The sequence below is a fragment of the Drosophila eugracilis genome, unplaced genomic scaffold, assembly GCF_018153835.1.
Source record: "Drosophila eugracilis isolate 14026-0451.02 unplaced genomic scaffold, ASM1815383v1 contig_445, whole genome shotgun sequence".
Taxonomy (NCBI): Eukaryota; Metazoa; Arthropoda; class Insecta; order Diptera; family Drosophilidae; genus Drosophila; species Drosophila eugracilis.
In genome coordinates, this window is record NW_024573311.1 from 1160194 (window position 1) to 1177246 (window position 17053).

General features: G+C 41.6%; 3 protein-coding genes across 8 annotated transcripts in view; 1 reads left to right on the forward strand and 2 right to left on the reverse strand.

Moving 5' to 3' along the window:
- The window catches only part of LOC108110653 (sodium/potassium/calcium exchanger Nckx30C), a 31113-nt gene that overhangs the window by 1846 nt on the left and 12214 nt on the right, over positions 1 to 17053 (forward strand). For 3 of the 6 annotated variants that reach the window (XM_017219759.2, XM_041819042.1, XM_041819044.1), the window contains exons 2-3: positions 220 to 2068; positions 11578 to 12194. In XM_017219759.2, the coding sequence (XP_017075248.2) occupies positions 1153 to 2068; positions 11578 to 12194 (1533 nt within the window). In that variant the 5' untranslated portion in view covers positions 220 to 1152. Of the gene's footprint in view, positions 1 to 219; positions 2069 to 11577; positions 12195 to 17053 lie in introns of those variants that run through there. The other 3 variants (XM_041819043.1, XM_041819045.1, XM_017219763.2) reach the window with 2 other exon arrangements.
- On the reverse strand, positions 7504 to 8192 carry LOC108110656. Its single transcript, XM_017219768.2, has one exon. It carries the CDS (start codon positions 8137 to 8139, stop codon positions 7813 to 7815), a length of 327 nt encoding a protein of 108 aa, XP_017075257.2. The 5' UTR covers positions 8140 to 8192; the 3' UTR covers positions 7504 to 7812.
- Positions 14424 to 17016, reverse strand: LOC108110655. Its single transcript, XM_017219767.2, has one exon. The coding sequence runs from the start codon at positions 15364 to 15366 to the stop codon at positions 14794 to 14796; it is 573 nt and encodes a 190-aa protein (XP_017075256.2). The 5' UTR covers positions 15367 to 17016; the 3' UTR covers positions 14424 to 14793.

The following is a 17053-nucleotide window of genomic DNA, read 5'->3' on the forward strand; positions in this document are numbered from 1 at the left end:
TTAAAAATTTCTGAATACCTGACAGAAATAATTTTTAAAATATTTTTTGTTAAATTTTTAAGCCGAAAAAACGATGTTTTCATAGTAAATTTGTTTTGTTTAGATTTAGATTTATAATAAATAATATAAAAAATACGTAAATTTGTAGTTATTAATATATTAAGTTGATTTAAAAATCCTTTAAAAACTAAACATTTTCTTGCAACTATCTATCAACAGACAGCCATCCTTTGAGCCTTAACAGCCATCGAGCGAAGCCTTCGAAAATGTAAACAAAAGTGACGCAGGCGCAGCTGTACTTTCTCCCTCACTCCTCAAACAGTTTTGGAAAAGGAAAGCCGAGCTTCCAGGCTAGCGTTTCTGCTCGGCTTTTGGTCTTCGGCCGTTGGCTGTCGGTTTTCCAGCCCACATCCTGGCCAGGCTCAAAAACAGGCTCAGGCAGTCAGCGCTCACAACGCCAGCAGAGTGCGCAGCGTGATGTAGTCCAGCTCCAGCTGCAGACCGATACCGAAATCCAGCTCCAGCTTTCGCAGCGGCCACTCAGGGAAACTTTTCCACACTCGAGCACGAACACAGGGACACACCGAGTCGGAAAAGCGGAAAAGCCTCAGACAAATGGCCAGAAATAGTAGCAGCGGCAGTAGCAGCGAGCGCAGCAGCAGCAGCAGTGGCACAGTAGCGAGGGAGCCGTGAAAAAAAGAAGAACGGAAAAGCCAAAAAAAAAAAATAGAAACAAGAAAAAGAGGAGGCGTGAAAAATACCCCAAGAGGCGGGGGTGTGTGAAAATCTAGGGGAAAAAAGCGCGCCCCGTGGAAATGGAAATGCTAAGGCTTCTGTTAGCCACTCCATCAGCGGAAGTAGCAGCAGCAAAACCAGCGGAAACAGCAACCTGAATCCGCGTCCACTCCCAATTTCTCCGCTCTCTCCGTTCCGTGTTAATTGTTATTTATGTATAGTGTATATATAAAGTTGTGTGATACAAATGGATCGCAAAGATCTGACAGCAAGCGAGAAACTCTAACCTAAACTCAGTCTAATCAAAAGCGTACAACGACAACAAACGGTTTTGCAAGTGAAACGATAACACCAAGCCAATCCAAACCAACCAAACCAACCAACCAACCAACAAACAACATTTTTCCAACGGGTCCAATGTTGCAGCCAACAACATGCAGCAAACAGCAACAGCAGAGGCAGCAACCAGTAATCGCAACAGCAGCAGTGGGAGGAGCAGCGGTCCAGGAGCTGCTTCAGCAAACCGCAGCTAAAGATCATGGAGCCTTAGCAGGAGCAGCAGCAGCAGCAGCAGCAACTGCAACAGCAGCAACAGCAGAAGCAGCAGCAGCAATAGCAAGCCGCAACAACAGCAACACTTGGTGCCACAGCGACAACATGTTGTCCGTAGGCAGCAGCAGCCGCACAAGCAGCACAACGATAGACTTCAATAGTCGCCGGCGAAGGGGACGCCTACGGGTAAATGCCCCCATTGTCCTGGCGGAGAGCAAGCAACACCAAGCTACTACGATACTGGACGAGTGTGTAAATATTTTCAAGCGCTTAGTATTATTAACATTAAAAACAATATCAGCAACAACAATAACGAAAGCAAAGACAAGAAGCAGAACAGCAGCGATACCAGCAAAAACTACAGCAACACCTGCAACATCTGCAACATCTCGTGGTGCCTCAGTGGAGCCATTGCTCTACCCAAGCAGCCGCAGCCGCTGCAGAAGTCCCTGCCTTCGCCTGCCAATCTACAGCCTCCTGCTGCTCTGTTTGACCACCCAGGGATTGGGATTAGGTGATGCCGCCAAGCCCAAGTCGGCTAAGCAGCACTTCGGCAGCAGCCACAACAACAGCCCGAATCAGAACCAGAACCACAACGATGTCCTGGGCGGGGTGGGTGCCCCGTCCCAAACGTCCGGGGAGGACGAGGCCGAGATCATGTACCCCTTCCAGTCCGGGGAGCAGATGTTTGGCCTGGAGGAGGACCAGGATCAGGAGCTGAACTCTAATGCAGTGCCCGGTTCCGACGAGGATAATTCGGCCAATCAACGTGGTATCAATGGTGAGTCTCTCTCTCTCTCCTCTTCTCTGCTCTTATTCCCATCCAATGTCATTCCTGCGCGTATGTGGAATTTTGCATCTGCGAGTGGGTGCCTGACTAATGGCATTTCTATTTAAATGAGCGCCTTTCGATTTCGGGGGCAAAGAGAAGTTTTTTTGGCTGGGCGGTGCCATTCGTAAAACTTTTCAGCGAAGACAAATTGAATTTGCCTTGCATGGGGCATCGATGTGTGAGGGCTGAGAAATGATAGCGAATAAAAGTTCAAGGCCCGGGAATCAGACAAATGTGAAATGGAAAGACAGGTATATATTTGGTCCGCCCACACGGCGTATACGTTATGCATCCTGACAAATGATTAATTTTCAGAAATTCATTTGAATTCTAAATTTAAACATCAAAAATTTTTTCTTAAAAATTTGTATTTTGGCAAATGAAAAGAGATAAATCAACTTATAATTCACCATTAAATTGGGTTAAATAAAAAATCCGGCAATATTTCGCTGCCATTGAAAACAAGATGTGCGATGTCGGTGGCATCCGCATCCGCATCCGCATCTATGGCAATTATTTTTCAACCACGCACGGCGTATGAGCGATATTTATGTGCTTACATATCGTATACGTAACGTAACGTATGAAGTGTCCGCTGCTGAGGCGAAACAACCACAGTAATTCCCACAAAACTCATATGCCCTGCGTATACGTAATATGGCGAACATAAATTATCCCGGCCACAGCATAAGCGACTGCAAATGAACATAATGGAACAACTGTCTGCAGTTGCCCGATGAAATGTATATATGTATATATATCTGTATGCGCCCAAGAGCGTGTTAATGTGTGCCCAGCACACAATCACATATATATATATATATGAGAAAACATATTTTTCTGTGCCACATCAGCGAAAGTCAAGCTGGTGCTCTTGTCTCCCCTTTTGCACCTTTCTACCATTCTACCTTTCTGCACCTTTGCAACCTTTTTACCTTTTGCCCCTGATTCAGCCCGAACAGTCTGTCCTTTTTAGCGGTGTTTCTGCTCCCGTGAGCGGCGCAGTCACATTTTGGCCAACAATTAAACCCAACATTGCACACGGAGCCCGGAGCCATTTCTCATTTTAATGACTCAACTGAGCCAAGTCCTGTCAGAAAGTGGCTAGCAACCCCCCCGCCCATCACACTGCTCCCCAGCGAAAGGGGAAAAGTTTCGGGTGATCGACTAGAGTTCACTCCTTTTGTCTAAATACACGAGACGGGATGATGTCAACGGGCAAATCTCCGGATGGGTATAGATGTTGATGATTTCAAGCCCCGATAAGCTACCCCGGTAAATCCCATCCAATCCCGAGCTTTGTTTGCTTTTAAATCTACCTCCCAACCACCCCTTGTCCTCTCCTCTCACGTTCCTTGACAAACAAGCCAAAACAAATAAACCCCCGTCGAATCGGAGCGCTCGTGACACACAAAACTACTCGAAGGCGGAACGTGTCCTGCGAACTGAAAACTGCAAACTGCAATTGCTGCACGAGCACGGGTATTTGTGACATAGTCGGTTGTGTGTTGAGTGTGTAGTTATACCGTTATACCAGAATACAACCGCAAATGCTTGTTGTGTGTAAATCAGGCTTTAAAATTAACGCAGATTGCTGGAACAAGCGACAGGCCACGAGCAATTAACATGAAACCAGCGGGAAAAAGTTGACAAAAAAAAACGGCGGATGACATACACACACACACACACACACACACACTGTGATGCAGACAGAGCGGGCACATAACTCAGGTCACCCTCGTACGTACATATATATGTACCTCCATATAAATGTGCACTGGTCTTCTCTTCAGCGACCTTTGTTCGAAATTATATATATATATATATATATATATATGTGTGTGTACATATAGAAATTCCTGCTAGTGTGTATGTGTGAGTGTATTTGCCTTGCTTTTGGCTTTTCTATTTTACCATCGACCCAAATTGCGAGCGCGCTCTCCGTATAATAACAACAAAAATACACACACTCTTGGGTGAAATATAGTATAAGTATGTTAGCTAGTGTGTGTATGTGTGTGTGTGTGTGTTCGAGGCACACGCAAACGTGGCTGTTAACGACGTTTCAGGCTCTCAACGTCGGCGTTTTTGTGGGTGTGCGAGAGTGTGGGTGGCAAGCAGACCCTGAAATAAAAAAAAAAACAAAAAAGCCCGAAAGGAAAGGGAATATAAAGTTAAGTAAAGACCTCGACCTAAACGGCAGGCGGCCAAAAACTTGGTGTTCTCTATGTATGTGTGTGTATGCAAACATTTTGAAAAATGATTGAGAAAAACAAAAACAGAGACAGTAACAGTGGCAGTGGCAGAAAAATGGGAAAAAGAAAATAGGGAAAAACCCCAAAAAAAAGGAAACCGAAATGGCGGCGGCGGCGGAAAAGTCCGAGCCGAAGAGCTCGAAAAGAAGGCAGCAGAACGAGCACGCACAGCGCCTTAAACACAGAAATTTAAATCGATAAATCAAAATGCCAACAACAGCAACAAAAACAACAACTACAGAAACAACATCAACAATAGCGTCCTAGCAAGGACGTGTGAGTTGCATGCTAAAAGCCACCAGAGAGACGATGAAAAACCCCCAGACCCTTGGAAAAACCAAGCTCGTGGGGGTGGCAGGAAGTCGTTTCCTTCCTGCCGCCCAGCGATTTTTCACTACGTGTGTACTTTTTCTGTGTTGCAGGGCTTTTGCTCGGGCTCTGGCTCTGGCTCTGGCTCGGGCTCGGTCTGAACTGAAATGACAACATTTGGCCGCCTTTTTAATTATTGACATACCCCCCTGTATCTTTCCATTGCCAGTGTCCTTCCACTCCTTGTGGCCACTAATTGCCCCTCCTGTCTGCCTCGAATGTCTGCCCCATACACACACATACACACTCACTAGTTTGTGACTGAGATTTGGCATTAATTTTAATCCCAGCTCAGCTGCAACTGACTCAGATCAGGTGAGCCCACAGGATTGGATATTTCCACAGTCCCGACTTGGGTCCAAGTCACGAATGAATCACGTTGCACGCGCCGGAGGGGTCTTACTACTGTCGTTGGATATCAATGAATCGCCCTTATCGGCGTGATTCATGCGATCCGGGGTTTTGTGGTCGGACTCTTAGAAAACCGGTTAATAAATGCAATCTCACAACGGTATCGAGTGTCATTCACAGCGAACTGCGTAAGCAAATCTTTCTCGAATGGCTCGAAAGCATACTAGATCTCCGGTTATGTTTGTTTTTATTATGTTAATACGTTGAGTTCGAAAGATTCCATGATATTTATGACTAGTTTTAGCTGCCACAAAACAAATTATTCACAAATTAGTAAGAGATATGCATCAGTTTCTGCTAAGTATCTACTAAAAACCAATAATAAGATTATGTCTCCTACAAATCAGATTAACACGAGAGTTATTTATGTTTCTTGGCCACCTATATTTGATTCCCCAATTTATTTGTCTTGTTAGGAAATCACAGTATATTATTGCCAAAAGTCTCTTTGAGTTTTGTAGCAAAAGCAAGGAAATGGATTAACTGATTTATTAGAGTTTTCCAAACATACAAAGTTTTGATGAAATTGTTATTACGTTTTCACTCAAGGCCGATATTAATAAATCAATCTGTGAAAACCCCCGCGTTTCATTATAATTTCGGTTTAGAAAAACCTTTGCTGACTCATCAAAATATACCTTTGATTTCCTGGAATTTCTCATAAATCTTGTTCATATGTGTGGGTAATTCATGTGATTCTGAAAAGTTCATAAACCAAGCTCATAATCATACACATATGTACTTTATATGGTTCTTAAATTTCAAGTACCCACTTGCCGTAACACGAGCTTCAACTTTTTAAGCAGGTTTTTGAATTTGTTATTGTAACGCCTGGAGAAGTTTAACAACTGCTATAAATTCATAAATGTGAAAATTAGTTTAAGAAACATTTCCCATTAAATTAAAGGTTTCCCATTCCGGCTTTTCGGGGGTTTTAGTTCTTCAGCGAAATTGGGTCAAGCACATAGTACTGGTCCGGGGCTGGCATTATAATGTTGCCACTTTGGGCTTGGTCCACATCGGGATTGCCCTGGGGATAGAGCCGCTTTTGATTAGCTAAAATGCGGCCCACTCATGTGTGTATGTGTGGGTGTGTGTGTGTGTGTGTTTGCTTGCTTGCTTTGGGCCCGAAACTGTGCCAAGTTATGGTCGCCGTAACTTTTGAAGGTGGCAAGGACTGCCGCCGAGCAACCTTCATTGACAGCTGCTCATAGCCGTGATAAACCTTCTATGGCAATCCTTAAGTGCCCCCAGCCCCCATCCATATCTAAAGCCACATCCACATCGACATCGACATCGACATCTACATCCACCCGCACCTCATATTGAGCACACTGCGCCAGGACTAGCGAGGCTCTTCTCTCAGCCTGCATTGATTCAACAGCCACTTGACAACCCTGCAGACACTCGAAGAAAAATACTAGCCATATCGGCCTATTATTTTTCTATCAAAATTGAATCTTATTTTTAATCGACTTTATTGAAAGATCGTTTTTACTTTTGGTTTTTCAATCGCAAAAAAATATAAACAATAATCAAAGGAAATATTCGTGCATTCATTTGTAAAAAAAATCAAAATAAAACCAACTGCCGCATAAAATAATCAAAGGAATTAACACATTTATTAATAACTTATTAAAATGAGGGTGATAGCAAGCAATCTGAATACTCAAACAGTAAAGTTAAAGAACATAAAATGATTCATAACATATTAAGTTTTTATTGTCATATTAATAGCCATTATCAGCTAGAGATATCCCAGTGATGACTAATTCAAGTGACATTTTTTCGCTCAGTGTGGCTCAGCTTGTGCCTCTGGCAGTGGCTTGCATGTGCATTGCACGTTTGGCTTGCTCTGATTTTGGCTGTTTGGCTGTTGGCTGTTGGCTGGCTAATCGATTCGCCAGCCACCTTGAAACTCTGGCAGCGCTCTCTGCGGAGCGTTTTGGCCCGTGCCACAGCGCGCTGTCTCTCTGATAAATTAGCAGGTGCTTTCATGGCAGCTGCTTATTTTTTTTTTCTACTTTTTTCTTGTGTGTGGGTCAGAGAGCGTGAAAACGCGCGGACACCAAGTTCTATATGTGTTAGAGTGTATAGCACTGGCACTTCCGCTTTGAGCTACCATAATGAACTTCCGGCCAGGCGTGCGAATTTTCTTTGACTCTCGCTCTTAGTTTATCGCTGGTTCCTGTAATTTTCGTGCGTTTGTTCAGCCGTGATTTATCCACACTGATGACGTAGCAGAAAGCAGCCAAATCAGCAGCCAAGTCCCAAAGTCATTTGGTCCCTGCTTATCGGGTCCTAATGAAGTTTAACCCCTTGGGAGGTTGGAGCCTCAAAGAATTTCCCTTTATCTATCAAATAATACTTTTATTGCATTATCAGGGTTACAAGAGGGTGGCACATAAATATTCATGGGATGCTTATATTATATATATATACATAGTTGGGTCTGCCCTAGGTTAGTACTTCTATCCTCCGCCCATCACTCCCTACGAAGTAAGCAATTTTGGGGCATGAATTGGAATTTTTGGCAACGGAATGGAATTTCACTATCCTGCAGCTTTTGGCACTTAATGGGTTAATCGATTAGGCCTTCCCTTTCGGTTGGTTACGGGGTTTTTCTTTTCTTTTTTGGGGGAGATTTTGTGGTGGCGCCTACTTCGTCACGCGATTCCAGGCACTGGAGTAACGCTCCGCCTCGAAGAAGTTGCCTATGGTTTGCTGCAGGTTCTTAGGTTTCGCCTCCGTTCCCAAGATCCGTGGAGGCGTGTAGTAATTGCTCTTGGGCGTGGCAGTCTTTGTGGTCTGGCGGTCACTAATGCACTCCTCTTCGTGGGCGGGTATTGGCGTGGGCGTTACCACCTGTGTGCGCCACTCGAAGATGGTCGAATTGGCTCCACCCTGCGGCAACTGCAACTGAATTGTTGCCCGGCTAACGTATAGCTCCTCTTGGCCAAAATTTTGGATTACTGCGGCTGCCATCTGAATGGATCGGTTACCACTTGCAAACTGATTGCGAATTCGGACTGCGAGTGGCGACAGCCGCAGAGCATTCTGATGTGGCTTTGTTCTCTGGTTACGACTTCGGTTGCTCCGTAAACAACGCGTCTCGGTCGCGTAGCATGACGCATATCACAGACCCGCCGGCGGAGTGTGAGTGGGCTTTGAGTTTTGAGATTGAGATGGGTGCGTGAGGAGCTTGTAGTAGAGTTTTTCCACAAAAAGGGGATACATAGGATTAGCTTGGAGAAGATTTTAGTTAAGTCTAAGTAGCTTGAATGGATTTATGAGAAAGAAAAATGTTTATTTTCCACTCTCGAACTGAAAAGACAATATTCTTGGAATCTTTACAAAGGAACAATTCAGTAATGTTTCTAAGAACTTTAAGGTTTTGAATATAAAATAATATATATGTAGATATATGTAGATATATAGCAATCAAAGTTGGTTTTCATGACTTACTGCTTCTAGATTATGCCTTCTTACAGAAACTGGAGAGCTTTTATCTCTCTTATTATTTCGAGAGCAATTTGCTTAGATACTCATACTTACTTATACTTCTCATATATATACAACTTAACTCGATTTATTTGATTTGACTTATCACGAGCGCAGCCCTCTAAGGTGATATCATCAAAAGCTCTCTCCAGAAGGCGCCGTGATAAAAACAAAAGATACTTAATGAGATTATGACTTCAGCAAATGAATTTTTACTGCCTGCAACTCATTTGCTTCATTTCTGAATGTTAATTATATTTATTTTGAGATTGGTCACGTTACCATCTCTATCATCTGGGTTCTCTTGATTTTTTCTGAGCTCACGACGACTGCAATCGCTTAGTCAAATTGTTGTGCCATTTCAATCGCGGTATTCGGAACTGGTTTCCCCTCGCCCCCTGGCCAAGTATTTAATGTGGAGAGCTGGCAGCCTGAGAGGCAGACGCCCACATGGACAACAGCAATGGCAATAGCAATCGCAATAAATAATCAGATACAATAAATAATAAATAATATTTAATAGTCATTATTTCGTTACCTTCATCAACTGAACCAATAACAATTTGATGACCAACTCTGCTTCGAGGGGCTCGTGCAGGCACCATACATGGAATATTATTTTCTTATTATTTTCTTCTTGATATAATTATTTGATGGCGTAATCAGTTGTTCGTAAAAAGTTGCCCAAGAAAACATTAAATACTGAATGAACTGAGGTTTCTCAAACAATTATGACTTTCTTTATACGTCAACTTTGTTCTCATAAAAATCCCATGAGGAATTTGAGATTGCATTTTCAAGGGCAATCTATTCTTAGAACCTTAAATCCAGGGCATTAGTAAGTTTGTAGTCGTGACTCAGTTTTAAATGATAAAAACTGGGTATAAACAAAAATTAATTGCATTGTTTTTTACAATATTCTTTTTTCTTATTCTGGTTTTAAGTGGTAATAAATATTTAATTACCTAGTTAATCGTAGTCGTAGAATAAAAGGGTATACTAGTATGTAACAGAAGGAAGCGTTTCTTCTTGTTATGAATAAATTCTTTATTCTTCACCCTTACAAATCAATCAATTATTTTCTTGCCTTTTTCTCTCCAATATAATAGATAACAATTTAAATAAACATTCTAAAGCTCTTAATTAATTCAATTCAAGTCTTTCAGGCAGATAAGATAACAATACATCACAATTGCAAAAACCAGCAAAAATCTCCCAATGAAGATATCGGATTTCCATCGGTATCACGTATGAGAAATTGTTTTAGCTTATCTTTCGCTTTAACAGCGAACACAATCTATGGGTTAACATTTTTATTTTCAATGACACGTACCTATTTTAGGTATTCATATTCATATTTCTGCATTCGGCGTACCAATTTTACCGCATTCAATTGCTCTCATTAGCTTTCGCAGTGCTTTAAGACCATTGACCAGCTCATAACTGCCTGAGTAACCAACCATCAGAAAATCAAGTCATTTATATGTTACGAGGGCCGATGATCCAGTTTGATATGCAGGGCAAACTTTTCAAAACGAAAGTGTTAACTGGGTGTAACTATTGGCAAGCAAAAACCCTTTTGCAAATGTCTGAATTCAATCGGGTTCGAGAGACATCGTCGTCGTCACTCATTAAGCATTTGCCCAGTGATTCATAAGAATCATTCATTTGTGGCTCACGCTCGATGTTAGACCGCCCATCGCCCCCAACGGATAGGTGGGTGGGTCGAGTGGGTGTGGTGCGGTGGGGTCCGTTAACTGCATGCAAATTGCCAGGGAGTCCGTCTGTCTGTCTATTTGTCTGTCTGCCTGTCTAAAAACCGGTTATAGAGCAAATTTCTTTGGTGTCCGTCCAACGTCTCGAACTAAAAACAAAGTGAGTCAATCCTCCACTCTATTACAGAGGCGTAGGAAATAGGGTTCTCCTGTAGTCTCCTAAACAAATAATGATACTCATAAAAGTCTTGATAAATAAAATTATTAACTTTACAAGACGGAAGTTAAAATGTTTATATTAAAGAACGAATGTTGATCTAAATTTAATATTCTCGTAGATCTGGGTTTTTCCCTTACTATCAATGAGACCCTTTCCTCTTAGCATAGCCTTGTAATCACCGCATTACACATTTTCTGAGAGGAAAACCAAAAAACTAAAAATAAGCAAAGCTAGATTCTAGATAAATGTAGCGAGATGATTTATGTGGTAATCTGTGGCTGCCACACAAAGAAATCGAAGCTGACTTATTAGAACTGTGCGAATGACATGATTCAGTGGAGCTGTGATCAGTACCACAAGCGATTAAAGTCGCTTTAATTATTTACTTGGCACACGCGCCAAAATGATTGCTCACAGTGCAAATGATTGTTAAACATTTACATTGCAAACATTTACCATCAACATCAACATCAACATCAACATCATCATCATCGTAGTCAGTCGCTTAAGTTGCCGTTGAATAAGTGCAATTTGTTAATTGTTGCAAAATGCGGTGCATAATTTACACAAAATAATTGCCATGAAAATCGCACACCAAAGGCGCCGCATGCGACAAGGGAGTTTTGCCAGCGATTTCCAAAAGGTCGTGCCACTTAATTGAGGATGTCTAATCGGCGATGGATAGAGCGAATCGCAGATATAGATAGATATGTACTAGGCAGAGACAGGTAGCAATCGAAAAGGTCAGACTGGCAGATGATAAAATGACAAATTCGTCAGTGCAATTTGTGAGTGGCTTTTGGTTTTCTTCCTGTGTAGTTTAGATTAATGATCCAATCGTGCAGAAAATATATATATTAGTTTTAGTTTAAAAGGCAGAGCATGCTTTTAGGGCCAGATTTTAATAACACAAATTATTATTCTTATAAACCGCTTCTCTCTTATACCGTACTTAGTCTAAACAATTTCTATAACTTTTTTTTACAGACACGCACAACGATAACTCGACCACCACGAAAACGCCACTATTCCCGAAAGATCTATTCACGAAAGAACAGCTTGAGAACGGCGCTGTCATCCTGCACATCATTGGGGTGATATATATGTTTGTGGCCCTGGCCATTGTCTGTGATGAATTCTTCGTGCCTTCCCTTGACGTAATCATTGAAAAGCTCGGCATCACGGACGATGTGGCAGGCGCGACGTTTATGGCGGCGGGTGGCAGTGCCCCCGAGCTCTTCACCAGTGTAATTGGCGTTTTCGTGTCGTTCGACGACGTGGGCATTGGTACGATCGTTGGCTCTGCCGTTTTTAACATCCTGTTCGTGATCGGCATGTGTGCCCTATTCTCGAAGACGGTCCTGTCGCTCACCTGGTGGCCTTTGTTCCGCGACTGTTCGTTCTACAGCATTAGCCTGTTGGTGCTGATCTATTTCTTCCGGGACAACCGCATCTTCTGGTGGGAGGCCCTCATCCTGTTCACCATCTACATCGGCTATGTCGCCTTCATGAAGTGGAACGTCCAGGTGGAGACGTGCGTCAAGAAGATGATTACCAAAAACAAGGTGACTCGCGTCAGAAGTACAGATCAACTTATGCCAGCAGTAAGTAGTTGGGAAGTTTTTTTGCAACAAATCAAATTCAGATCAAATCAAATCAATCAAATCAAGTCAATCCAAAAATTCCAAACAAAATCTCTCTCTCTCTATCTCGAAAAGTTCTTAATTGAAAACGAAAACGAAAAAAAAACAAAGAAAGAAAAAGAAATGTAATCGGAAATGAAAAGAAACCATTACAAAAAACGTAAATCAAGAAGATCGTAAAAGAGAAAGCGAAATTGAAAGCCAAAATTTTGTGTGCCAAATGTAAAAAAAAGAAAAGAATCAAAGTTTTTGATTTTCGTTTTGTGTATGTTTTTCCCACCTACTAACCGGCCTTTAATCCCATCACCATCCCGCGATTCCAACTTCCCAATTTTCCATTTCCAATCTCAATCTCAGTTTCATGCGAGCATTTGGCGCGTGCCGGACTTTAACCAGTTAGCAGGTGTTAAGTCGTTATGACTAAGGGCCATTGTTGTTGCAATCATCGAAGAAACGTCTGTGACTAAGATATCTGCGCCCCGATGCTGCTCTTTGGCATTGAACACCACGACATTAATCAGTCGACAGTCACTCAGAGTGGATCTCGCAGTTCCACTAAAAATTTCACCTGCGTTTCGAAAAACAGGTCCAGGAAATACTATAAGAGAGCGATCTTCATTCATCGCCTTGACCCACTATTACTTGCATTACATTTCGAAATCAGTCTAGTCATCTATATGGCATTTCTAGACCCATCTTTCGGGAACTTTCCCACCCAAAACCGGTTTATCGATACAACGGGGAGTGTCTAATTAGAAATACCCAGAGAAACTGTAAGACTAAACCGGTTGGGAATTATATTTGCAATTGAGCTTTTTAGATCTTGAATCTTTTCAGAATTGAAAACTGACATCATGTACTTAAAATATATTTCGATTCTACCGGTTTCTGGAATAAAAAAGGAATCCGACTAATAGATACTCGCTATTCCTAACCTAATTGCGAAATATTTTGCATACCCAAAGGGCGTACTGAAAATCTTCATTTAATAATTCCCAAGTTTTGGGAAATGAGTAATTGCTTTTTGGTACAAGACTATAATTATTTTTGAAATCCAATATACGCGTTGGGTATATATAAGTTCGTTAGAATACTACCTAACCTTTTTGCATATATTATACTCTTAATAGGTAGCTTACGAAGTACTGTGTATTGAAGACACTGAAAAGAGCTTGCTAACTGGTTATTTCCGACTGCGTTGCACCTTCCAGTTCTACTAACTTTAATCATTACTCTTATTATTATACTATTCTTTCATGCTATCGAAGTAATCTTAATTCTACTCACTAGTTATACTTCTAATTTCTTCTTTAGTACTTAGCTTCGATTCCATTTGTTAGTCAACCGTTTGATTTGCTATGCGTCTTTCGACTTGTGTAAATCCACACCCACACCCAACACCCACTGGACACGCCCATTCACTCATACACACACACACATATATATATAACACATACACTCCTGACACGATCCGATAAGAACTCTGCATGCTAGTGAATCCCAAAAAGAAACCTTGCACACACTGCTTGAACTTGATTTTGTTGTTGGTCTTGATCTTAAGCCGGGACTCCAACCCGCCGCATGCTGGGCGAGTGTGAGTGAAACGGAATAAGTGTGGAAGAAAAACGAGATCTGGACGCATGCGTAGAACGCTTTTGATTTAACTTTAGTCCATGCTTCTTGCTCTATATAAAACATCTCATGGGCACACCTTATCATTCTTATACTCAAGTTAATGAATGTAATAAGTCTACAGTTTCAAGAACTCTTAACCTCGGCCTTCTCTAACAGCTAATTATTTCCCAAAACAATATAATGTGAGTTCTATGAATGCCTTCTGATAAGCCATGGATTGCTTGATGACTGTTCAAGTCCAAAGTCACCCCCACTCTGCTCTAATCTGGGCTTCTTTTTCAATGATGCCGACTTTATCTTTTTCCTAGAAACTTTTTCCTTTATAATAACAATTTGTTCCTCTACTTCTTGTAATATCTTGTTTGTGTGTCAGAGTCTTTGCGTCATGTATAATTCATAACTAAACGGCGATAACTTGAGAACGATAAAAATTCAAAGCATCCAAAAAGGATTTAAGGGTTTAGTTTAACCCTTTACTTTTCTCACAATTTTCAAATTCCACACATTTCGGGATGTCCCAAATAATCAATGATTAAAAGTTTTACAAAATATGGGTGGATTTATTTCGTTTTTAATAAACTCATGCTTAATACGCATTGATAACAATAGCTACCTTACGACTAAAAATAAATATATAATATTCACTAACTAAATAATTCATTTAGCTCGCTCGAACGAGTACACTGGAATGTGTTGATTGACTAATTTCGTGTATTTTTTCGATTATCGATCTTTGGGCAGTAGCTAATACTTGGTGCGGACTTAGTCCTTTTGAAGTTGAGCTCAGAATTTCACAGAAACTAAGCCCATAAGCTGTTGGTCATTATAATGAGCCAACTTTAAGGCACTTATCACTCTGGCTGTCTACACCTGTTGGGTTCTGGGCATCAGAATCTTGGGAGACATAATCACTTCTTGGTTGTGTTTATTCGGCAGAGTGGCATATTTCTGTATTTGTGGGCACGGGTGGTGCACTTCTCAGGCTGGGAACTGGTGTGGAATGGACCTGTGCCTGCTGCAATCTGGGTAGGGTGGCAATTTCCAGTGGTCGTGTCTCATGTTTAATATGAATGCGAGCCAAATCGCTTTCGATGAGCAGCGGATCGCTGATGGTTCTTATCATTCTCGGAGTAGGTGGCGCTTTACTCTTCTTCTTGCCAGAGTCCACGACATCGAGATTCTCGGTGGAAACGGGTTGATAGTAAGACTTCTTGTCCAAATGTGCCTCCGGATCATCCTTGGCCCTCTGCAGTTCGCTCCACATCTGAATATCGCAGACCTTCAGCTTCATGTAGATGAATATGATGACGCGATAGAAGACGACGTATCCAATCATCAAGATAAGGGCTAGGGTGCAGTGATCACCCACTGTACCCACCAGGGTGTCGAAACTAACCCTTACTACTCCATTTTGTGTGCAGTATTTGTAGACCGTTGGTGTAATAATCATCCAATACACGAGAACCGTGATCAACTCGATAATCCTTTTTTGAAACATTGTGCCTCGGGTAATTTACGCGGTCCGATGCGGTTTGGTTAAGGCTTCGTTACTAAATGACGACGCGCGCCTTCGCCAAGTTATATATAAACCCTCGGATTACAGCACCGACCGCAATCGAACTGCCAAGTTCCGAAGCCAAGCTCTGACTTAAGCTCTCGGCTCTCCAGCTGAGTGCATCGATGGGGGCTCCGATCCGGTTATCACTCGGATAACGTATTATCATTCGCTTGTTTACTAATCCATTTATGGAGCGTAAACAAATTGTCACTACGTCACGAGTGGATCCCAGGAATATTTGCGCCATTTCTTGGAACTGGCTTTAGAGGTCAACCTGGCGGGTAGCCAATGCTTCCGATTTTGATTTCTCGCTTTCGATATTCAATTACATTACATTTCGAAAAACAGGTTGAGTGACAATTTGAGCGTTTATTTGTCTTACGGATTTGCATCTCTTAGATCATTTGGTAAGCCACTCAGGTCGACATGCGAAATTTCGAGCTTGAGTCTTGATCTTGAGTTGTTTTTTTCTTTTTTTTTTTTTAAATTACGTAGTATGATTCATGCTGGACTTAAATAATTCATTATGTGATTTAAGCGCTTTGGTAAGGTAAATTGCCCCGCGTCTTTGTCTCCGAACGGTGATGAATTTTCGATATTATAAAATACTTTTGGCATGATTTCATATACCTGACTGCAGCTAATATAGATAGTCTGCCATTAATTGCGGCTAATTGCATTGTCGAAATCAATCAGAACGACCTGACAACCCGCAGTCTTGGAACAGGTTCAAGGTGAATAATCCCTGGGAGAGAGTTCTTTCTCTTGGGTTAGTGCAAAACCTCAGATTTCACAGGTGTCTTCGGGCTTTGCGTCAGTGGTTGAGTGTGATTAGTTCGAATCGCGAATGAGTGTGATTGGATCAGAAAACCCAGACCATTAGCTAGTTGGCTGGTTGCTTCGATCAACATCATGACTGGGCATTAATTAGCATTATAATCAGCCACAGTGGGGTAGTTCACCTGGGCACGAGCCACTTGTTAAATCGCCAACAGAGTGAGAGATCTGAACTTTATTTGCCCTACACCTGCTTCACTACCACTCTCCAGTTTCCAGTTTGCGAGTTCCAGTTGCTGTCCGACTTATGAATGGGAGTTACGAAAGACTCGTTCTCCGATCGGACTTATTTAACACCACAAATATATATAGTATAGTATATCCAGGGCAATTATCATATCGTATCGTTAACATTCATTCATTAGAGTCCCCATTAGTCACCTCCCGCCTCATACAGTACACGTTTTTAGTATATTCGTAGCTATACGATTAGTGCTTGCGTTGCATTAGTTATAAACCCACCGATTCTGAATCCAAATCCGAAACCGATCCATCATCTGCCTGCGCTTCCATCGCTAATTGATAGAATCGATTGAAAGTATTTTTCGGTTTCAGTTCTCCGACAAAGTTTTTCCAAATGTTTTTGTGTTTTATCTGTTTCTTTTTGATTATAGTGAAGGCAAAATGAAATACAACAAAACTTCCCACTGCGCTTTGACAAATATCAATACAGATATAAAAAAAAAAAATATACAACTATATGTGTACATTTTGTTTTTAACAAAGCAACTGAAAAAAAAGAAAAACCAAAAAAAAGTCATATAAAGCTTGTATGTATTAAAAAAAAACC